At 39.6% G+C, this 21772-nt stretch overlaps 2 protein-coding genes across 3 annotated transcripts in view; one reads left to right on the top strand and one right to left on the bottom strand.

The window, feature by feature from the left end:
- The window catches only part of rims4 (regulating synaptic membrane exocytosis 4), a 28291-nt gene extending 25754 nt beyond the window's left edge, over positions 1–2537 (top strand). For both annotated transcript variants that reach the window (XM_058632495.1, XM_058632494.1), the window contains one exon: positions 594–2537. In XM_058632495.1, the coding sequence (XP_058488478.1) occupies positions 594–812 (219 nt within the window). In that variant the 3' untranslated portion in view covers positions 813–2537. The remainder of the gene's footprint in view (positions 1–593) is intronic.
- Positions 2538–11630: 9093 nt separating this feature from the next.
- On the bottom strand, positions 11631–16245 carry abraa (actin binding Rho activating protein a). Its single transcript, XM_058630455.1, has 2 exons — positions 15263–16245; positions 11631–13279 (listed from the first exon to the last, which is right to left on the bottom strand). The coding sequence occupies exons 1-2, from the start codon at positions 15800–15802 to the stop codon at positions 12842–12844; spliced, it is 978 nt and encodes a 325-aa protein (XP_058486438.1). The 5' UTR covers positions 15803–16245; the 3' UTR covers positions 11631–12841.
- Positions 16246–21772: the final 5527 nt, after the last annotated feature.

Raw genomic sequence — 21772 nt, 5'->3', positions numbered from 1 at the left:
AGATGAGAATCACCACCTCTAAATTGGAGGCCATGGTTCTCAGTAGGAAACCAATGGACTGCCTACTCCGGGTGGGAATGAGACTTTACCCCAAGTATCTTGTGCTGTTTACACACGACAGCTTGCTGAGGGGAGTCCAGGGCATTGGGCTGACAGTGGCGTTTCAATTTCTGACACCGGAGACACACACGATTAAGTGTTGGATATTTGTCTCCCTCAAGTTCCCGCTGTGCTTCATAGAACGGCTTCAGAAAGTCTATCAAAAAGCCCAGTGTGTCCAGTGCCTCCTCAGCATCCTCTTTCGCATCTTTCTCCCACTTATCGAAACGCATCACCTGACCGCTCATTTAGAAATGAAGCCTGAACTCGACGTAACCCGCCTGGTCCCGTCGGGTTCGGGCAAAGATCTTCAGCTCTAGTTCCTACCTTCACTTAGGGTCATGAATGAAGGGCCATGACCGAAAGACATAGGGTGAGAAGCCCAGCCATCTGGGAGGGACTCAGAGTTTTGAGTAGCTTTGCTTTTTTTCATCTGAACTTTGAAGGTTTAACTAAAAAATGAATTAATACAATGATTGTACTTTCTTCTATAGGTGATTGTTTGGGGTAACTATGGACGAATGGACCGCAAATGCTTCATGGGTGTAGCCCGTATCTTATTGGAAGAGCTGGACCTTAGCACGATGGTGATTGGCTGGTACAAGCTCTTCCCTACCTCGTCCATGGTGGACCCAACCATGGCACCACTCATACGCCATTCCTCCCAGATGTCCCTGGAGAGCACCATTGGGCCCTGTTGTGAGCGATCTTAAGACTCGCACAAAGATAGGAGTTTTTGTTGTTGCACCTACGATTCTGTTCCTGTCTCAACTTTATATATACAGAATATATACATATAGAAAACTTGTTGACCTGTGCTTAGGTCAAGGGACTACCTGCTTGGAGCAAGTAGTTGTTTTGTATACACGGGGCGCTTCATCAAGTTGTTCCACACCAGGAAATGAATCACTCTCCAAATTGGGAAATGATTTTACAGATCAATAGGAAATTCTGGCACTCACTGGAAATCTTCTGTAACTCTTTTGATATTGTGTCAGGCTGTTTCCTGAGACTCGTGGGAAGCACTTTTCTTTTGTTGTTGCAAACAGACCGGCCCTCAGACTCACAAGAACATTTAGCGCTCCTCAGATCTCTTTCACGAAAAACAAAAAAATGTACTTAATGAGAATACTTCAAAGGAGGGCTCCGTTGCCGACATTGATCACGTCCTTCTGGGACCACCCCACGCACAGCGAGCTCAGCTTTGCTTCAGCTACGCACCTTCTTCTCAGCCTGCCTTTTGATTCTTATTCCCAGGACTGCTCGTTGTCTTTCCATGTCTTCATAATGGGGCTGGACGCCCCCTGAGTGTTTTCTGTCTGTCCACAAGTCCAAAGGGAAACTGAGAATGTCGACACCAGCCTCCCAGTTTGCTGGAGCATCGGGGACAGTAGGTTGCACGTGGATGGATCGGGACTGAAGAGGATTTTCAGAAAGTACAATTAAGCTTATTTGTTGAAACCTATCAAGACATTTTGAACAGACTGACTTGAGTCATCTGTTTTTTTCCTGTTACACATTTAGCGTTTTGCTGGCTTTCTATCCTCACAGTTAGCACTGTGCTGGATGTTTATGGCTTATAAGCACGTTCTGAGTTCCCAAAGACCATGTGTCATAACATTTTAAGGGCCTGTACATTTTCATTGCAATCAGAAAAAAACTGGCTGATTTGACTGATTATTTTGACTTTTTTTTGGAAGGCAGATTGTGTATTAGTTAAATCAGCTCTTGTGTTTGGTAGAAATGAAAATGAACAGTTAGAAAAGTGTGATCCTAGTCCCCACTTCATTTGGCTGTCTCTTGAATCCGTAGGAAATGTGAAATGTAATCACCCAATCCTCTTCACAAGGTAGTTCAGTTGAATCCGAATGGGATATATATCATAGCTGTGAGCACACTGTTGCCAGGCAACATCAACGCCAGCTAGCCCGTTGGTAACATTAGTGTAATGCAAAAAGGGAAAATAGTTGGCACTCAATAAATATTGAATTCTGAACTCTACGATTAAATCTACAATATATTAATTCACTATCCAGACAAACTGTAATGGGCTGTGCCAAAACTTTAGCACAAATGTTACAATTCACAAATCAGACCTTTCAGAAACTTCAAATGGACTCATCTCATAGACACTGTAACAAACAAATGTGAAAGCAATAATTATTCTGCTGATAGCAGCAGATAGCGTGATGTCAAAGAAAAACAGCAGCCATGTACAAACTTTACGGTGTATTCTGTGTCATTCTACTTTCAAACCTGGAACCTACAAGTGCAGAGAGAGTGTTGTCCCTGCACTATAGTGCTGACTGAGACATGAAGTGTTGAGGATCATGCCTGTGGCAGACAGTATGGGACTGAAAAGTTGCTGTATATCCCAGTTTAAGTGTAGATCGTAGATCTAAGTAGATTTTTCAGATTCCTCTTCTCTCTCTCTCTCTCTCTCTCTCTCTCTCTCTCTCTTAATTTAATTTTTTGGCTAACTGTTAAAATGTGCCAATCTCTACCAGCAAGTGTCTTTTCCTTACTCTTCTTCATTAACCTTAAGGCATCCTGAGGTACAAACAGAAACAACCACTCACAACATGTGACAACAGCATTACAGCCCTAATCAAACAGACCACAAAGTCACCTGCTACAACCCCAGAGTGAAGTAGTGGGAAGAGAAGGAGGAAAAGGAACCATGACCTTTACTTTGCATCCTCCAAACAAAACGATCTGTCCTGACTGATGTCAGGTTTCACAGATAGAGATAAAAAAAAGGACACAAAAATGGGATGATTTTAAAGGGAAATGTGTAGTTCATTTGTGAAATACATGTCTTTAATTTAGGCACTCTATGATTCATATTTTAGTAGAAAAATATATGGATGTTTGTGTGTTTTGCAGTGAGCCAAAGTTCGTCGCGATAGTTACTTATGTTAAAACTCCGAGGGAGGGGAGGGATAGCCTTGATAGTTAACCATAAGATTGTAGCATTAGCTTTTAGTTTTCGCATGACTGATTAAAAATGTCTATTTAATTAGCTGACAACTTGAAGCATGAGCTATATGCTACACAGAAGAGGACAAAGTAATACCGCATGTTGGATTGAGACCCAACATGAACAGAGGAAAACATAGACACTATATGTAGCATTCGACTCATTGTATGGATTTTATTCTTTCTGTCACAAACAGCAAGCATAAACAGAGATAATAGGCATAAAATTCCACATATTGAGGAAATGAGGAAACTAAATTTGTCCTACACTCATAAACCAATATTCAAAAGAATCTATAAATATAGTAATCTTTTTTTTTTTTTTTACTCTTAATCTGTTTTACCAGTAGCAGTATTGCAGGGATATTAATACTTTGTTAATACTTGATCAATTTTCAAACAAATTAGCTACATTCAGTAAAGCAATAATCAAAACAAATATATCCAGTCATTGTAGTTTTTAGTTGCACAGCTCAAAATGTAGAAGAAGCCAAAGCTAGTGGTTTTCACTTTAGTCAGATTTGACAAATTAACTTAAATGGTTTTACATCAGGAGATTTGGAAAATTTAAAAAAAAAAAGCTTTACTTTCTATTCAGCTGAGCAAGGAAAAAATAAAACATCATTATTGTGATTTAAAATATCTTTCAAATCTGAACACATGAACTGAAAATCACTTTTGTACGGTCTGTTATTTGACTGCAGTGCATTCACATCTTATTCCAAGTCGAGTGTTACGTAGTCTCTGAGAAACTTTTTCAAATTTAGAAACTGAAATTTAAAATAAGAATTTGTAATTATAAAAGAAGAAAAAAAACAATATGCTGGATCTGTTTAAGGTTTCAGCTCAGATTACAGTAGTAGCATGGACTTTAATCTAAGGACTGGTAGTTAGACCAACAGGGTTTTTTATAAATAGAGTCAATATAAAAGGTTGATATTAAAGAAGTAAAATTCTAATATATATAAAATATATATTTTACTGTGACCCAGGGAATGTGTTTTTGTCTGCAGTGTTCTTTTGTGCCAAAACTGAAACTTATTTGAGGGCTGATTACTCAACTGAGGACCAATGAGTTTACACACATGGCATGAAATACTCTTGTTAGTAACCCATGAAACAGAGCACATTCTGGGTGAAGGAATTAGCTTGGTGCCCAAGAAAACGGACTGTGTGTCTAAAATAAAAGGGATTTTGCATGATCAAGAGCTATATTTGGTGCAGATCCATCGACACGAGGATTTATGCAGAATGTACATTTTGCAGTGGTAACTATCATAGAGGTTTCCCATTTGTCTAACCTGCAGCAGCTGCCTGTACAATATATTTTATAAAGCATTAACGGTAATGATGGTACATTCATGTGTACCAGTTAACATACTTTCCTAACAGTTCCTCTTTGGGGTGACGCAGCATGGCAGCAGTATGGCGTGCATGCAGTCAATGATGGGTTGTCCGTGATGGCTACGGTTGCAGATTCTGGCAAACGTCTTTGTTGTAAACATGTACATCCAGCTGTCCCATGCAAGAACATTTTCCACTCGTAACTGTCTTAAGATGAGTTCACGCGACACGTCTCTCAGCGATTGTTGCCAATGGCCAAACAAACATACAGCAGAGTGTATGTTTATTTGCCGACCATTTTGTGAGACCAAATCAAAGTCAACTACAATTTGATTTCCACTCTGGATGAAATTTGATCTGTGTCTGTGAAAACTCAGACTGCTACAAGAAGACGTTCTGGAGGTGACCCAGGCACAATTAAGCCTGGTTTAGCTCCTGCCACAAATTGAGGGTTCCTTCTGGGGAAAAACCATCACCAGTCAGTCATCGAGTGCGAATTCACAGAAGACTGCAAGACTCTAGATCACAAGACACGAAGTCATACAGTGTGAACTGAGCAGCGATCCTACAACTCTGAAAGTCGTGTGTGCGCTGTGAACTCCACTGTAGAGAGACAGATTGCAAGCAGGATTCGTCCTGGTTAATGTCCGTTTAATAATGTGATTGTATCATTTTGTTCATCATTGTTGTTTATGATATCAGTTGTAAGTAGAGGCCTTAAACACACATCTGTGCATACATTTTGTCAGGGCTAAGGACTGAGAATTGTCACGTCAAAACAAGGCAACAAAAAAAAACTATTACCATTTCAATCCATTGCTTAATGTTTAATGTAAATTATCACTTTGCATATGTTCTTAATAAATTTCTGCTATGCTGATATTAAAAAAAATGTTTTGAAACATAAATAATTCAAATACTCTGACCTTTTTCTGAACAAGACTTATTTTCTAAATTTAGAAATGTTGAAATATATTGTTACTGTTTCTTAATTGATGTCTAAATAGTCATAATGGTAACTTGTGGTTTCAATCACGTAGAGTTAAAAAAAAAGAAGAACAAATTAAAAGGACATTTGCAATCTTACCATCTTTAAGAACTGTAATGTAGTTCTGTTGGAATCTTTTTCCACCCTCGCTGGCTTTTAGGTTTTCATTCTGAAAAAAAAAACATATTAAGCAGTTTATGTGTATTACTAATAACATTGAACTATGAAACAAAGGTAACAGAGTGAAAACCTAAAGTTTTCCCATGTTATTGCTCATGATATTGACATGTGTAAGATCAATAAACTATGTTTTTCTTTTATCCATAAGTGTTACCAAATTGTTTATATTGTAACGCTGACAAAAAGTGTTCCGTAATCCCAGAAAAACACACATTTTATAATCTAAACCAGGTAGTTTTAGTGCCTAGAGCTAACCAAACCACTCCCATTACCTGTGTTTAACTCCATGACTCTACACGCTGATCACTGTAACCATGAAAAGATGCTCCTATTGGTTCTACATTTATGGACAAGTTTACCGTCAAATGAGTCAATGGTTTGAATATATGTTTAGGGAATGTTTGCTTTTGCCTCTTTCAAAGATAAAATATTTGGTATAGCCCAGGTAATTCAGACTCAGGCCCAGGTCACATCTGCAGAGCTCCTACGGTCCGTGCCATGTGCATCTTGACTCTACACATACAAACGTGAACGCACCTCTGGTTTGGGTCCATACACTTCGACTGCGCAAACTTCCTGTAGCACAAATATCCAGTCCAATTGGGGGCACATGCTTGTTTTGGTCAAAAGGGACAAAGAAAGAGACGGTAACCATGGAAACTTGCTTGAAGTTATGTCTGCTGGTACCCATACATATGCTGTATTACCCGCCGCTCATGGAGTACAAGGACATACAAATGGGGGCCTCCAGCTCACCAACTCCTGGTGAGAAATCCCTGCCACTGGAATGTGACATCGAGTACACACACGCGTGGAGCACTCGACTAAAACAGGCCCTCGTTGAGTATGAGCATGCAGAAATGCAAAGTGACATGGTCCAGATTGTTCTCTCTCTTGCTGTTAGGTACGTGTAATATAAACAAACTTGAAGCAATGGAAAATCTAAGTTTATCACCGATGAGCATCCAACATATCCTCTCAACTAGAGTTGTGCACTGGGTTGCGTGTCAGCTAGTACCTGACAGTTAACCCAAAGAACACTGGGTATCGGGTATAAAACCTATACATCAATTCACATAAATGAATTGAACACTGACTGCTAAAGTACCAGGGGAAATTATATATTTCAGTGACTGTGCACTATTTTTAACACCGAAGCATGAAGTCAAGTCAGCTGCAAGGGTTTGCTACATTCAGTTTAAACAGTGCAATTAAAAATAAAGCGTGTACTTATATGTTTCATCCCTGGTGATAGGTTGGGTCTTGGGATATAGGAATTCAATTTGAGGTAATTGCAAGTAAGTACGGCACAGTGAGGGTTTGCAAAAATAAACCTGTGCGCTCAACTACACCTCCATTTTAACACTTTTGATCATTGCTCCATCATCGTTAATTATTTTAACAAACGTCAGCAGCGAGGAGGATCAGAGGATTCCAGACTTTCATCATCGGCTCTGTTTATTGTTTATGTACTGCAGCGCTGACAACCTGATATCGGAATATGTGTGAGTCATTTAAAACACAAGTACATTTGGTGCATCTATTTTGGCTATGAATAAAAAAATATATAGTTGGTTAAATTATTATTTGTATATGCGATTCATTTGTGGTGGGAAGAAATCACAGGAGAGACAGCAGAGACAATGTAGATATGCCATGGTTGAAGTTCGAAAAATTGAGACTTTATAATATTACCGTGTCTTTTAATAGCCAGTCTGAGATAAAAATGGCTTCAGGTCAATTGTATAAAAGCTGTATTATCAGACAATGAAATACCATCACTGATGAGAAAGCTTGCATTGACACAGGTTTGAAAATGATTATGTGAAGGATAGTTCAAGGCAGCTCAAGGCTGAATATTGTTTCACGTCCTGATAGACTGTTCACACTGTAATGATTGCATCCTTGGGAGCATCAATTTCATTGCTGAGGATAACAAACACACAACATGTATAGACTGTTGAAGTAAAAACCTTCCTGAACCTTAAAAAACCTGCAAAACTCCTCTGGGAACAGATGAGAATGGAAGTAAAAATAGAAAACATAAAAAAAAAAAAAACGGGGAGAGGGAGGAGGAAAATCATGGTAATAAGAATGAAATGGGAGCCAGAGAAGGAAGCAGGAGAAAGGAGGGACTCATTTTGTTTGACAGCTAAGGACGAGCAAATATGAAGCTTTAGACTGTGTCATGATGAAATACTCCCTTTACATCCTCTCTCGTGCATTATTTTCTGTCGATTGCCTTTTCTCACTTAAAGTGTCTCTATTGTTCTCTTTCCTTCTGTCCTCCTCTCCTTCTGTTTTTCCACATCACGTCGTTTTGGCACACATCCAGACTCCCAAGCGACCAAACTGAAAAGGATGTATTAATCTCTCTCGCTCGCTCGCTCGCTCGCTGTGAGAATGGTGGTGTGAGTAGAGTGTCAAGTTTTTTCATTTCATTCTTACACACAAAGTGTGTTGGATTATTTCGGGTGTTTTTTTGGGGGGTTCAGCTGTCGGCCTTAATGCTGGTTTCAGACGGCAGTGCAGAGTTTGATAAGCTGACTTGCCGTCATGCTATCAAACTGGTGCCATCAGTGGATTGTTGGGTGGAGGAGGTCAGTTTGGCCGGAGGAGAGGTGGTCGGTTCAGTCAGGTGTTATTATTTCACTCCTGCCCTACCGCTGCTCTGTCCAAGCAAAAAAAAAAAATCACAATTTCCAATGCTCCACCATTTTTTAAAAATAAAATGCTGGCGAAGGATTTAATTACATGTTTTCATCTTCATCTGAGTCAATGAAAGTGTTGAGCGGCGAGCACCAGTATTTGTGGCAAACTGCTTTTGGATTCAACCCATGGTTTATACTGCAGCAATGATCGAGGTTCTCCATAGTGAAACTGTGAGTGTTCTGATGGTCGATGGAGTTTTAAGTGCTCTTTTCTGTATTCAGTGGGTGATCAGACAGGGCTGTGCTCTGTCCGACATGCTATTCTCTCTGGCCATCAAGAATCTGCTACAGAAACCAAGAACAGATTGAAGTGGTGTGTGTTTCCCTGATTGTGTTGCCTCTTTTAAACTGTCGGGCTATGCTGATGACATCATTGCTGCGGTGAATTCGCAGTGAAATATGAATTTACTGGTGCAGAAATGTGAATAGCATTCGTTTATCCTGCTCATGTGAATTAGGGAACAAGTGAGGCTGTCATGGGGGGGGGGGGGTTGTTTCTAGGAGATGACACCGTGCTATGGAAAAATTGGGATGGTGTCAAAGAAAAGGTCGAAGGACGCCTAATGAAGTAGAAATGGCTTTTGCCAAAACATTTCTGTCCTCATCATTAATAACTAATAATCTGCACTGACATTGGTTGGCTTGTATTGAGCCTCCAGCTAGTCTTCTGTCTCAAATACAAAGAAAAAAGAGTGTTTTGCTTTTAAAAAAGAGGAAAGTGGACAGGGTCTGTACCATCTGGCCGGCAGGGGCGCTGCCATATGTCTCCAGTTTATTCAGAGACTTTTAACTGGGCCCTCAGTCCTGGTGTGGAGACCTCTGTCCTGCTGCGTCCTGCAGAGGCTTTGTGGTCTGAAACATGGTTTATCAATGTTAAACAAAAAAAGAACTATTCATCCTTGCCTGCATTTTAAGTGTTTTTTTTTCACCCTGTGTGGACCTTGTTAAAAAAGCTGAGGCAGCAGCAGTTGGGACTCTTTGTACTGGCTCCAGTCCTGCACGGTTCTTTTTTTAGATCTTCCCAGCTGGGGAGGAACCTCTCTCTCTGGACGGCTTCATGAGGCTGGGTTTTTTTCTCTGGGTCAGGTGGAAGAGCTGGCTGGACCTAATCCTGCTGCTCTTGATACTTGGTTTAAAATCACATCATTACTTATTGTTAATCAGTTGCTAGTTTACTGTCAGAACCTGAACTATCCCTGTTGCTGGACTTCCATGAGGATGCAAACTGTACTGACCCTTTTCCTGCTGTGAGGATATTTCCTGATTTGACATCTCTTTGGTCGGTGTGACATAAAAATCTTTATATACTGATCTACAAGAATCCCATCTGGGCCTGAGCACTGCTATTTAAACAAGCATGGAGGTCCTTGTGCAAATCTCTTCTGGCAAAGAACTAGGAGACCTGAATGGTAATGTGTCCTTTTTGCAACGAGGGACAGACAGTCAATAGTTGAAATAGAGGACTGAGACGGGAACAAGTTGAAAAACAGTGTGTTTTTGCAGGATTGCACAATTTGTCACTAAACAGATCTCGTCATTTGTGATGTTAAAGTGCAGAATCCTTGTGCACATTACATTTTATAGAGCCACACGTGATCTGGACACATTTGATCACATTTATTCTGATTATTGGGGGCACTCTCCTCTGTCCAAGATGGACATTTGATTGTTATTTTTTATATTGTAAGTCATAACAGAATGTTGGTTATGACATGGTAATGTTCACACTTGCACACAGGGTGGCTTGCAAAGAAAATTCACACACCAAACTTGGATGGACTTGACCACAAGACGGTGCAGGTACAAATCAAGACTCACTGTTAATAATTTTCTTATCACAAGTTAATAATAAGTTCAGTCATTCTCATAGTTGATAAGATTGTACACTGTACAAAAAATTAATACTTCTTTTAATAGCTTTTGTGTTGCGTGATTCCCTAATTCAAAACCAATTCAACTGCAGGTGATAAATATCGGTCTCGACCAAAACAGAGTTGCAAGGGTGGGTGAAGTGAGGAGGAAAAGTGGAACAATCTCAGTGATCTGTGATCTGCACTGACAGCCACAAAGTCCACGAGGGCTTAAGACTGTCTCACTGTAGCATCAGCAAGTGCTTAAGGGCTTTGACATGAACTTCTGGAAACTTCCCCAAGGATTTTTAGCAAGTGTGAAAAACCCTGTAGACATTTCAGAGCAAGACACCATGTTGTGACATCAGAACATTTTGTATTAAGTATACGAGCGTATGAGTATATTGTTTCAAGGCTGGAAATGTACACAGACGTGTCATTATAGGTAAACCAGTAACTTGTTTCAATATACTGTTAATGTGTTGTGAGGCTTTTGTTTAATTTATAATCAACGACACTCTGCTCAACATGTTACGTCAAAAACATCACTGTGTTCTTTAAGTGCAAGGAATTATATCATATAGGGATAATGGGCCCCTTTTGAGTTCAAGTACTAATCTCGGTGTGTGGAGCTGTTTCCAGTTATTAACTCTGGGTAATGTCTCCAGATTTGGGTTCCGACATCTTCTGGAGTTTGCGCTTCACAAATGGGAAGGTTGGGAAGGTTTGTGTTTAATAAGCATTCCGAGATATCCAGGCGAGGGGTGGCATCTTTCCTCTTGCTGAGTTCGCACATGAGCTCACTCGGACATTAACCAGAAATTAAACGAGGAGAACGAGCTGTCAGAAAAATCTCTGGAATCACTCCTGTGAGCTTTTGTGTTTATACAGTTCAGCACCTCAGGATAATCTCCGGAGGAGCTCCAGAGTTCAGTGCATGTCTGAAAGCAGTTTAATTGTGGAAAAGGTGACACTTTTTTTAACAAATTGCAACGGGTACATCCTACCTGTGGGCTCATTCATTAAAACAAATCCCCCGAAATACTAGACGTTGCGTGTAGTGGAACAGTTCATTTTCGCTGCACTTTCGGTTATTTTTCCATGACTTACTAACAGTACAGATAGGCAGGTTGGTTATTGACAGGTACACCAGTCAATCATTCCACATAGTCTGAATTAAATGATTGGTCATTAAAATAGTATCGTGAACGCTGGATAACAGCTTTTTTTCAGATAAAAAAAAATGGCTATTTGGAGGTGAATTCAACAAATCAACCAAAACATCTGTTTGGCGCACTTTAAACAAGCATTGCGGTGTATGTTTTATGCTGACGTAAAGTTGTAGTTGCAGATTAAACAACTGCATCAGTGTCTGTATCAAAGCCTCAGTGTTCTAACTGTATTAAGTGGCCTCCTCCAACAGACAAAGACACAACACGATATTTGTTTAGGCACTCCACACAATCATCACAAACCAGAAAAGCAATATTTAAATGTATTATTGATTTCCTCCTCTAAGCACAACAAAACTACCGGAATCTAATTTCACAGTCTCAGTACTAAATGCATGTTCCATTGACAAAGCTTACATTTACAGGAAGCAGTGTACTCCTCCACACATGTGTTTACTTTAAAAAAAAAAAAGAAAAAAGCATTCCAATCTATTTGATGAAGCTCTTAAAGTTTCATTTACACCACTGAAGTCTCTCCTGCTTGTTTAAGTGAGGTAAATTTCAAAATGCAGTCATTTACTGGTAAACGATTTTAAGTAACAAACACATTCAGTATTGTTTTTTTTTTTACACATAAATGATGTCACTTTGTCCCTTTGCACGTTACTTCTTGCTACTGCTGTTTTCATTACACATAAAATGCTCATAACATAACTTTATAAGGATTTTTTTCAGTCAGTCTGGAGAACAGTTCACAGCACCCAACTAGACCATGACTTACTGATAACCTGCACAAGAAGCATCAGCTACGTCACATTACAGATGTTCACATGATACATATGACACACATTTTGCTGAAAAAGTAAATTAGCAACATTTCCACGTCGACTAGTTTGGTAGAACTTTTGTAAAGTCTTGCAAACAAACAAATAAAAAAAGACATGTGTGTGGGGCTATTAAAAAGATTGAAACCATTTAGAAAGTAACTCAGCTGATTTAATATAACACTTCATTTACTCTTTCTATACTATCTGCCCTATATTAGCTATCTATGACCAGGCTTGAGGCATGAGACCCCGAGTCCAAAAGAGACAATGACAACTGGTCACTTTGCTCTGTAAGTCCAGAATTATGAAATGAAAGCAACACTGAGTTTCTTTAACCGCAGCCTGAGTGGAGCTTTCCAGCATTACATCCTAGCACTAGCATACCTATCAAGGCGAGCATGGTTAGCATGCTAAAGATATCTTCCCCTCACCACATGACCTGTTAGGTACATGAGAAGAACTAATGTCTTGTGCAAGTGTAACTTACATCCCTGGGAGTTATTTATTATAAATGTAATACAGTAATAAATCACAATTCCTGAGATTTACCAGATTCATATACAGATCAAACTATCGTTTTAATGTATTTTCCCCTATGTGTAATTCTCACTGAACCTAACCAGCTGTTTCTTTGGCCAGGTTCACATGAGATTTAGTGTTCATGGTTGTTCATAAGACGTTACATCTGTCTTTAGTCCCTCAGTGTGATAATAACACCATCATCCTGTCCTTTCCACAACATCTCCCCCTTAAAATCCAGCATGTTGTGTTTGCGGCAACGCAGCAGGATGCCCACCACCTTGTCAGAGATCTTCACATAGCGGTCAAAGAGCCGGCCGAAGGTAATGACGCAATGTCCCTTTTTATCCTTGATGCCCATGTCTCTGATAATCCACACCATCTCCTCCATCTCCCTGTGAATGTGCCTCTGGGCCCGGTCACCCCTCTCGGCCGTCTTCGAGCCATCTTTGGGTCGCCCATAGCCTGTGTCGCCCTTGCAGAGACGCTGAGCCATGGCAAACTCCTGGTCAAACTCCTCACTGAAGGGGTTGAGCTTCTGGCCCTCAATGTGCTGCTCCGACCACTGCTGCCAGCGGCCTCTGATGTCATTCATCGTTGCAATCTTAATCTGGAGATACATTAATCAGCAGGTTAATGTCTTTCCCATAATATAAACTCTATATATCCAATATCCAACAAAACCCTGCTCTTTCAGGTTCTTTTTTATTTAGACCAGATAAAATGGTAACATAAATGTCTCAAAATAAACTTACCCTTAAATAAACTGGTTGGTTTAGTTGATCCATTGAACTTTGCTCTGCATTTGACGTCACTATATATAAATACAGGACGTATCCTGTGAGTATATAAATATGTATACTCATATTTAGAATGATGAGCTCAAACAAAACATCAAGGCGGCCGTGGCCTGGCTGCCCTCCGTGGGCCGACCAGGTACCAAACTCTCAATTAGATTATAGAGATTGCAGAGAGAGAGATTGCATTGTGTACACAAGTGCACACAGAGAGAGAGAGGAAAAAACACACTACTTTGTCGACTCCTCACGCGACTTGTCGACTTGTGCCACTGACGTCGACGTGTCGACACATCGGCTTTTCTGTTAATGCCCTTGGTTGTTAAGTGTGGATAAAAAGCCAATACGATATACATTCTCTTAAATTCGTTCTCCTACAAGCCCTGATACTGTGTTCTCTTCATCTGCAGTCCTCCCTGCATGTCTTCTCTCTCTCTCTCTCTCTCTCCTCTGTAGGTATTTCCTCAGCTTGCCAAGCCTTCAGATCAGTGTCATTAGAACTTCTCGGTATTTGATCTATGAAAAGTTAAGACTTGTAACTGAAGGACCTTACACAAAACTCTGTGAACCCTTAAAGTGATAATGAACCTGTATCCCTCTGCTGTTGTTTTTTTGTTGCCACTAAGCTTCCTCTACACTATTTAGAATTATTTAATTTATCTGATCTTATTTGAGTTATTACTAAATACGCAATTTTTTTGGAATTGGATAGCACCTGACCACTTGTAAGTCTGAGTGTAAATACACCCAAGGACGTATTGTTATCTGAATCACTTCAGGAGGTGATTGGAGACGCCTTGTGACCACATTAAACAGAAATGTAAATGTAACAATGTGGCTCCGAGCGCAGAAAATTAGTTGCGTGTCCCCCAACATCACTGTTCCTCACATGCCTCGGCCCTCACCCTGTCTTCCCCTCATTGACTATTCCACCTGAAGGTCAGGAGTAAGAACATATTGCAGTGGAAGACTATTTATTTACATATGTTCCATTGCGCTGCAGTCCAGCTTGTGTTTTTATGAGTTGGAGCCCCTTGACACACCAGAGGCTCCTGGCTGGCTTCTTTGCCTTTTATAGGATAGGTTTACTACTGCAGTTATGCAACTGTTGTTTGGTGTCTGTGAAGGGATTGGGTTTCTGCAGGTGACATCAAAGGGACTTCTGCTTTGCCATGTTAATTCAAGCTGTGAGAATATTTATGCTCCCCTGTGTATTTAAAACAGGGACAGATATGACATTTAATGTGGTCATAGCTAAAACAGGCAGCACGTACTCATAAGGGTCTTGTCAAACGTGTTTATAACCCATTGCTTCACACCTGTATTTGTAATTAAAAGGTAATTCATGCATGGTCATGTTATCTTTTCAGTAAGCCTGCCTCTTTCACATTCAGCTGTGCAATGGACCAAATTGCAAATGGCCTCTATCACAAAATAAAATGTTTTTGGATGTTAGCCAGAGAAGTAAGTGATTGAGCTTTACTGTATTCTCTTGTCTTTTCATACTTGGTAAGGGAAATGATGAAAAGGTCCCCCTGGCTGCTTTCTGCGCTGTATAAATCTAGCTAGTGTGATATTTGGAAACTACCATATGGAGGTAATGTTAAAAAAGGATAGGACAGCTCATTAATTTAATGTGTCTCTCATTTTCATAAGCTGTTTAGTCTGTTTCTAAATAGCCATAACATTCTGTGGCTAGCTGTGGGTATGGTATTGGGCGGTGAGATACATTAGTACATTTGTCCTGCTGCAAGAAACTTCACCAAATACTTAATTTGCTGTAAAAACCACTCTACCTTGGGCCTGTTGGTTTGTTTTTTGGTCTTGATGTAACTCAAGTTGGATTCACTGCTGCTGCTGAGTCCTGCCTCCTCTCCAAGCCCACTATCCTCTGTGTCCACACTGCTACTCCTTGAACTCTTCAGGGACTCGTTGCCTAGATATTGATTGCTCTCCTCTGGACTTGACTCCATCTTGCTGTTGATGGCGTCGACCAATTCACTGCAGCTGAACCCACAGCATTTGGGCTGGATGGTCTTGGTGACAGAACAGGTCCTGATCTTACTCGCAGTGGTGTCGGCAGCATCTTTTGCCATTACACGTGGTGTGACAGTCAGTTTGACCGTGTCCTTGCAGTCATTCTGGTCTTCCTCCTTGATAGATGAAGGCATCCAGCCACTCGGGATAGCATCCTGCTTTTCTGCGTGGTCGACGGCCCAACCCTGCCAGCTCTTTGCCAAAGACGACACCATAGCAGCACATTTTATCTTCCGTATGGCCCGTTTGAAAGTCTGAGGCTCCGGTGGTGAAACTACGGTGGTTCCGCCGCTACTCATGATGACAGGATACCAGATGGGGCTTTTTCTAGAAGTTGATACTTATTTAGGTTCTTCTTAGTATTTTAGAAAAGGCCTTGCAAGAGTTAGCATGTGTTTATAGTTCACCAACTTCCACAGTTAAGTCAGCTAAATGCAAGAGGCCTTGAACATTCCTTTTGAGCAAAAATTGAAGTTGAAAACCACTACCAAAAACTGAGAGGAATCAAAATTGCTTCTGTTTGAAAGTGTTTTGCTGCTTGTAGCAGCTTGTAGACAACTCCTTACTCTCGAAGATATGTGTAAATACTGCAGCTGAGTCCAAGCATCTCAAACCTTATGGGGGAATGGCTCTTCACAAAAACATCCAGATCATCAGTCGGTCAGTGGGTGAGCCTCCAGTGTGTAGAGTGCAAGGACTTTGGCTTTAATCTCCTGCTGAAGCCTCTCTGGCTCCACACTGGCCTTTAAATAGGGGAGGGCAGTAAAGTAATGTCCACGTGAGACAGGAAAGGCCGGTGTCAACATTCTGCTTACTACACACACACACACACACACACACACACACACACACTGGGGAGTGGAATTTCTCCCTCTGGGATCTGGGTAACAGGTGTCTTGCATTTTAAGCATTTATTTTACACACAAATAATGCTGAAATACAAACAGGCCATTGCTGTGAGTCAGGTTCCTATACATGCAGTCACTGTGTTTGCTCACTGTATGTGTGTGTGTGTGTTCAAATACCTTTATGCTTTGATCATCTGAATGTATGAGGCTGAGTGACTGTGAATTCTTACACTGTGGGTCACACAGGGGCTGAGGTGCTTGACTGGCTCCAGCCATTTTAGTCTTTGTATATTTGTGAATATAAGCATGTGAATTCCTGGACGATGATGTTGTTGATGATGATGATGAGGATGATGATTCATATTCATACGTTCTTAAGTATAATTTGAGTGCAGCTTTCTCACTTGTTCACTGCACGACGTTTATTTGTGTTTCATTACCTAATTGTTCAGCTTTCATGATGGTGACATTGATGGTGACTGTGTGGTATTTTTTTTATGATTTCTTTTTTTTTTTTTAATCTGTAGGCAACTTTACAAAAGTTATACAAATTTAGGAAAATTAAGAAAGTCAATTTAAACAGTTGTGAGCCCTTCACAGTTTCAGAGCCATTTAAGACTTTTTTCAATAACTGTACAGCAAAGTTTCCCAAACGTTTCGATGACAAGCACTAGACAGCAGTTTGTGGAGAGGAAGCATATTTCTGACAGATTGTAAGATGCTACATAGCTGAGCTGATGGTCATTTACTGTTAATGTAATGTTAAGATATAGCATTTAGAGCCCTGAGTCTGTCTCTGCAAGGTTATATGGTCATAGCCTGTTACTATTATGTGAGTGGCAAGTGCAGCGGTTTTTATTTTGTCATATGTTATAAAAGGTTTGACATTTCCAGGAAAAATAAAATTGTAAAACAAAATCCAATAGTGGGTTTTCCAGTGGGTTTTTGTAGCTCATGCAGCTCAGCCTGCTCACTAATCTCCAGCTCTGGGGTTTGGAACCTGGTCCACAGTAAAATCAGCTGATAGGCGATCATATCAGTCAACAGGGTAATTAACCACTGAAACCGATCATAAGGCAATGCAGGGTGTCTAAATGCAACATGGAAACTAAAGTGCCAACATGTATTAATACTATATTTCATATTTTTTCCTTTGAAGAAGAAAAAAAAAAATGGTTATTTGTGCCTGTTTAATAAATAAGACACAATTTGTTGATAAGTATATAATATAATTATTATTATATTAAATTCTATTTTATTTAATGTACATACAGTACATACATCGTAACTATAGATTATATATTGTTATTATTATTATTATAATCATTATTGTTATTATTATAATAACTAAAGTATTAGTTATTAAAATTACTGAGATGAAGTAAACAAATAGATTAAATAATGTAAAAATACATGGAATGGAATGGAATGGAATTAAATCACGTAAATTGCGTCTGCTAAATGTTGTAAGTTTGTTTTATAGTATTGAAAGATGATGTTGTTGTTTGTTTTTTTTAAAGAATGCAAACTGCCACTGCATCTAAAATGAGTCTCTGTGTTTGTAATAAACAAAGAAATGAACTAATTAACCTTTTTCTTTAAGTGTAAGTTTCCAGAGGCAGAGTTCATTAGCCAAAGTCATTATAATCAGTTTAGGGCAAAGTGAATTTAAAGCAAAGTTACTGGGATTAAATCATGAATTACCATTATGCAGTCATTAGGGTTTATATGAAACATTTAATAATAGCAATATGGGAATTAAAAATAAAACAAACCCAAACAATTTATTAACAGCTATCCATTCCTCATAATATATTGTCTGATATAATCTGTTTATTTCACTTATTTATTATTTATCAACATCAACATTTCTAAAGTCTGCCAAGTCAACAGATTGAAATGTTCAAATGTGACATTTTTTCAAATTTGTTGCTGTAATAACAATACATTATATCAGTTTTTAGAGAATGTTGCAACCTTTCCACAGGTTACTCACGGGTTGTCACACCCTAAGTGAAAGAAATCCTGGTGACAGTGTTGTTATGCATGTACACACACACACAAACAAAAAAGCTTTGATTGTTGCACTCCTTCTATACATCAAGATCATGTATTTAGTAAATGAATTTGGACGTGAGTTAACAAATGTTGATCACAATGCTGTTCATGAGAATCAAACATTTCTGTGACACACAGTCGGACAAAGCCAAATGTATCCTCTGAGTGTCTGAAGACTAAAATAGCCATTTGGTGTTCAAGCGTCACTGGCTCAGGTTTCTTGCATGTGTGTGCCTCAGATTCCTGCCTATAAGGCAGCAGCTGCCTCACATGCCCCCAACCCCCCCTGCCCCCCCCCACGTCATCCGCTGTGCGTGCATAGCAGGCTGCACAGAAATAGTCATGCCTGCCACTAGAAAGCGACGAGAAAGGTGTGATCATCAAGGTACAAGACTCAAAATAAGTTTTTACTCAGTAAGTTAGCTGTGAGTCACTGACTGTAGAATACTGTGCTGTAGTGTTTTGCATTGGTTACCACAAGAAAACTTGTTGTTTCACCAGTTTTAGTGGGGGTTCAGCAGCAGAGCAGTGAACTGTCAACAAGTCAGCTTAACTTCAGTACCTTAAATTAGTTGGATAGAAGTTATGTCACTAATATATTTTAAGCGTATATTTCATGCATTCAATAGACTGTAATTACCACATGGCACTTATAGACCTTACATTATAAATCACATCAATCATACACTCCCATTTGTATTAAAACTTCCATTTTTTTTTTTTTTGAAAAATAGGAAACAAATATAATCGCTTCTGAAATTAAAGATCAGAATCAGGCTTAGGTAGCCAAGTCAATTATCATACACTAGGAATCGGCTGATGTTGATACTCTATACAGGATAATATGCAATTCTGCACACATAGTGTTTGCAGGCAGGATTTAGGGCATGTACATTACTCAGCTTGGAAATATGTCTGACATATTTTTTCAATTATTGTTGAATCTATGAATACAGTATCCAAATATCTTTTTATATACAGTGTATATGAAGTAGAATCCCCTTGTTGTGTCTGTATGGGGGCTTATCTGTGTCACAGTAAGTTGCATGTTGACTTTACTGTAGTGGCAAAGTCACAAAATTAGCATGATTTATTGTGAACAATCCATTATCAAGGTGTTGCCTGTTGTATTTAACATGCATGTGAGTTTGTGTCACAGTTTGTATGTCTGTGTTGTTTTCAGAGAGGGGATGTAATGGCTGTTCTTTGGTAAACCTACTGGTTTTTACACATGGTTTTTACAGTTGTGGGTTGCGTTTGCATGGTAACAGTGAGCGCCACCATCAGACATGTCGTTATCACAGCTGAGGATGGAGGGTAGCAAAGTAGTACTCCCTTAGCAATATGAATAAAAATAGCATCACAAAACGATGTTGATATCAATTTGCTGTTTTTATTACAATGACAATTAGAAAAATTACTTTTTTTGTCAATGCCTAACCAGTATGCTGAAGCCTTTATTTAGAGCAAAATACAAAAGTTAACTAAATGTCTAATCCTAACCCTTACCATAACCCTAACCCTAAAACCAAGTCATAACCCTCAAAAATCCAAGAATGTGAGGACCAGCCAAAATGTCCTCACTTTCCCAAAATGTCTTAGGTTTATAAGTGTTTTGGTCCACACAAAGATACCCATACACACACACACACACACACCTGATTCCACTCTTGCTCATCAGCGTCAAGTGTACAAAGACTTGGAGCCGAGAGGCAGCCAGTGCCAGTTGGCCATTTGGCAGCTCTTTGACTTTGTGATTCTGTTGTTGCCAGCTCAGTTGTGTGCACAGAATTATGTTTTTTCTCATGTTTTGTAGTGGGTGGTTATTGTTTTCCTGGTTAGTAGCTCACTTAACTCTGGCCATTGATGGGCAAGTTTTTATTGCCGTCTTTGTTGGTTTTGTCACAAATGTGTTATTGATAACACTTTTTTTGTGTTTCTTAACTCATTTCCGTGTGTTGATTTCTATTGTTATTCTGTCCAACTACTGAACACCTCAGTGATGTTTCAAACCCCCACGGCCCTCGTCATATGTCATCATTTTAAGGAAGTAAGTGGGGACGCTACAGCATGGATACAGACTGGCCATGTTCTTGACAAAACATTTCAGCAACTCTGCTGCCAATTACTCCAGCCTGATTTTTTTTTACAAAGAGAACAGCTTGCAATGCAACACATTTGCACACAGATCACAGTTTCTGTATGTATTTGCGTCTAATTGGAGTATGTCTTTTTCTGTGGCCACTGACGCCATCGCTACAGGATGGAGAGCCAGAATTGAGACCTCATTATTGGCTGGGACTACACAGTCTGAGCCACATGCATACTCATACATTTGCACTTCTATACTTAGAGCTCCTGCTCCACCAAATGCTCCAACTGCCCCACCAGATTGTCCAGGTACATACCAAGGTTTAAAAGAAAAATGTATTAATATAAAATTATTTTATCTAATGCATTCTAATTATTCATGCGGCCAAAACAGTTCTGACCCACTGATGGATTGACTGCACCAGGCCTTTGAAGGCACCTGTGGGTATCAGGTACTGAGACATTAGCAATAATTATTACAAAATTTAAGGTTTTACTAAAGAGGGACTTGCTTTTTGTCCCCATAATGTAGGTCCCTACAATAGATATAGATATGATGTCCTGTCTTTGGAAAACAGATTGGAGTCAGTGTGTGTGGAAAACATTTCTCTGGTGCCCATGACAGCATGTGACATCGTCATCATGCAGACGGGGCAATGAACAGTGTGTTCATATCATCCCCAGTGAAAAGAGCAACTGTCTCTGGCTCTGGATTCTCTTCAGCCTGGATCAGCAGAGGAAGCTGTTGCACAGCAAGGAAAAAATAACCAGGACTGTCATAATCTTTTTAAACAATATGAACACATGGTAAAACATCCAGCGTGTGGCAGAAATCAAAGATAAAGTAATGATATAATGGTAATGTAAATAATATTATCCCAGAATGAGTAATGGACAAACTAAACATGTTTTGGGATTTGATGCTACCTGAAGACTACATTGATTCTCCGACACACTTGAAGGGAAAGGTGAAGTGAGAACATGCAACTTCACTGACACATGTTGCTACATTTTACATATTGTACCTTTAAAGGTACAGTTGGGCACAACCACTTATGACCTAACTTTGTCATTGATACAATAATTTACAATTAATGAAAAGGTCATGGAACAAAGAAAAAAAGTGTAAGCCTGTAGAGGATGCTTGGCAATAAAACTTCAGCCACTTGCACAGATAAACTTTGAGATTTTTATTTTTTTTTATTTTTTACATCACGGCTATCTCCTTTGTTGTTAGGCAACTTAGAAACTCACGGTGCTGCTGCATTCAAG

Source organism: Solea solea, chromosome 6 (genome assembly GCF_958295425.1).
Source record: "Solea solea chromosome 6, fSolSol10.1, whole genome shotgun sequence".
NCBI lineage: Eukaryota > Metazoa > Chordata > Actinopteri > Pleuronectiformes > Soleidae > Solea > Solea solea.
Note: the sequence above shows the minus strand (reverse complement) of the source record. Positions and strands in the feature narration are given on the sequence as shown.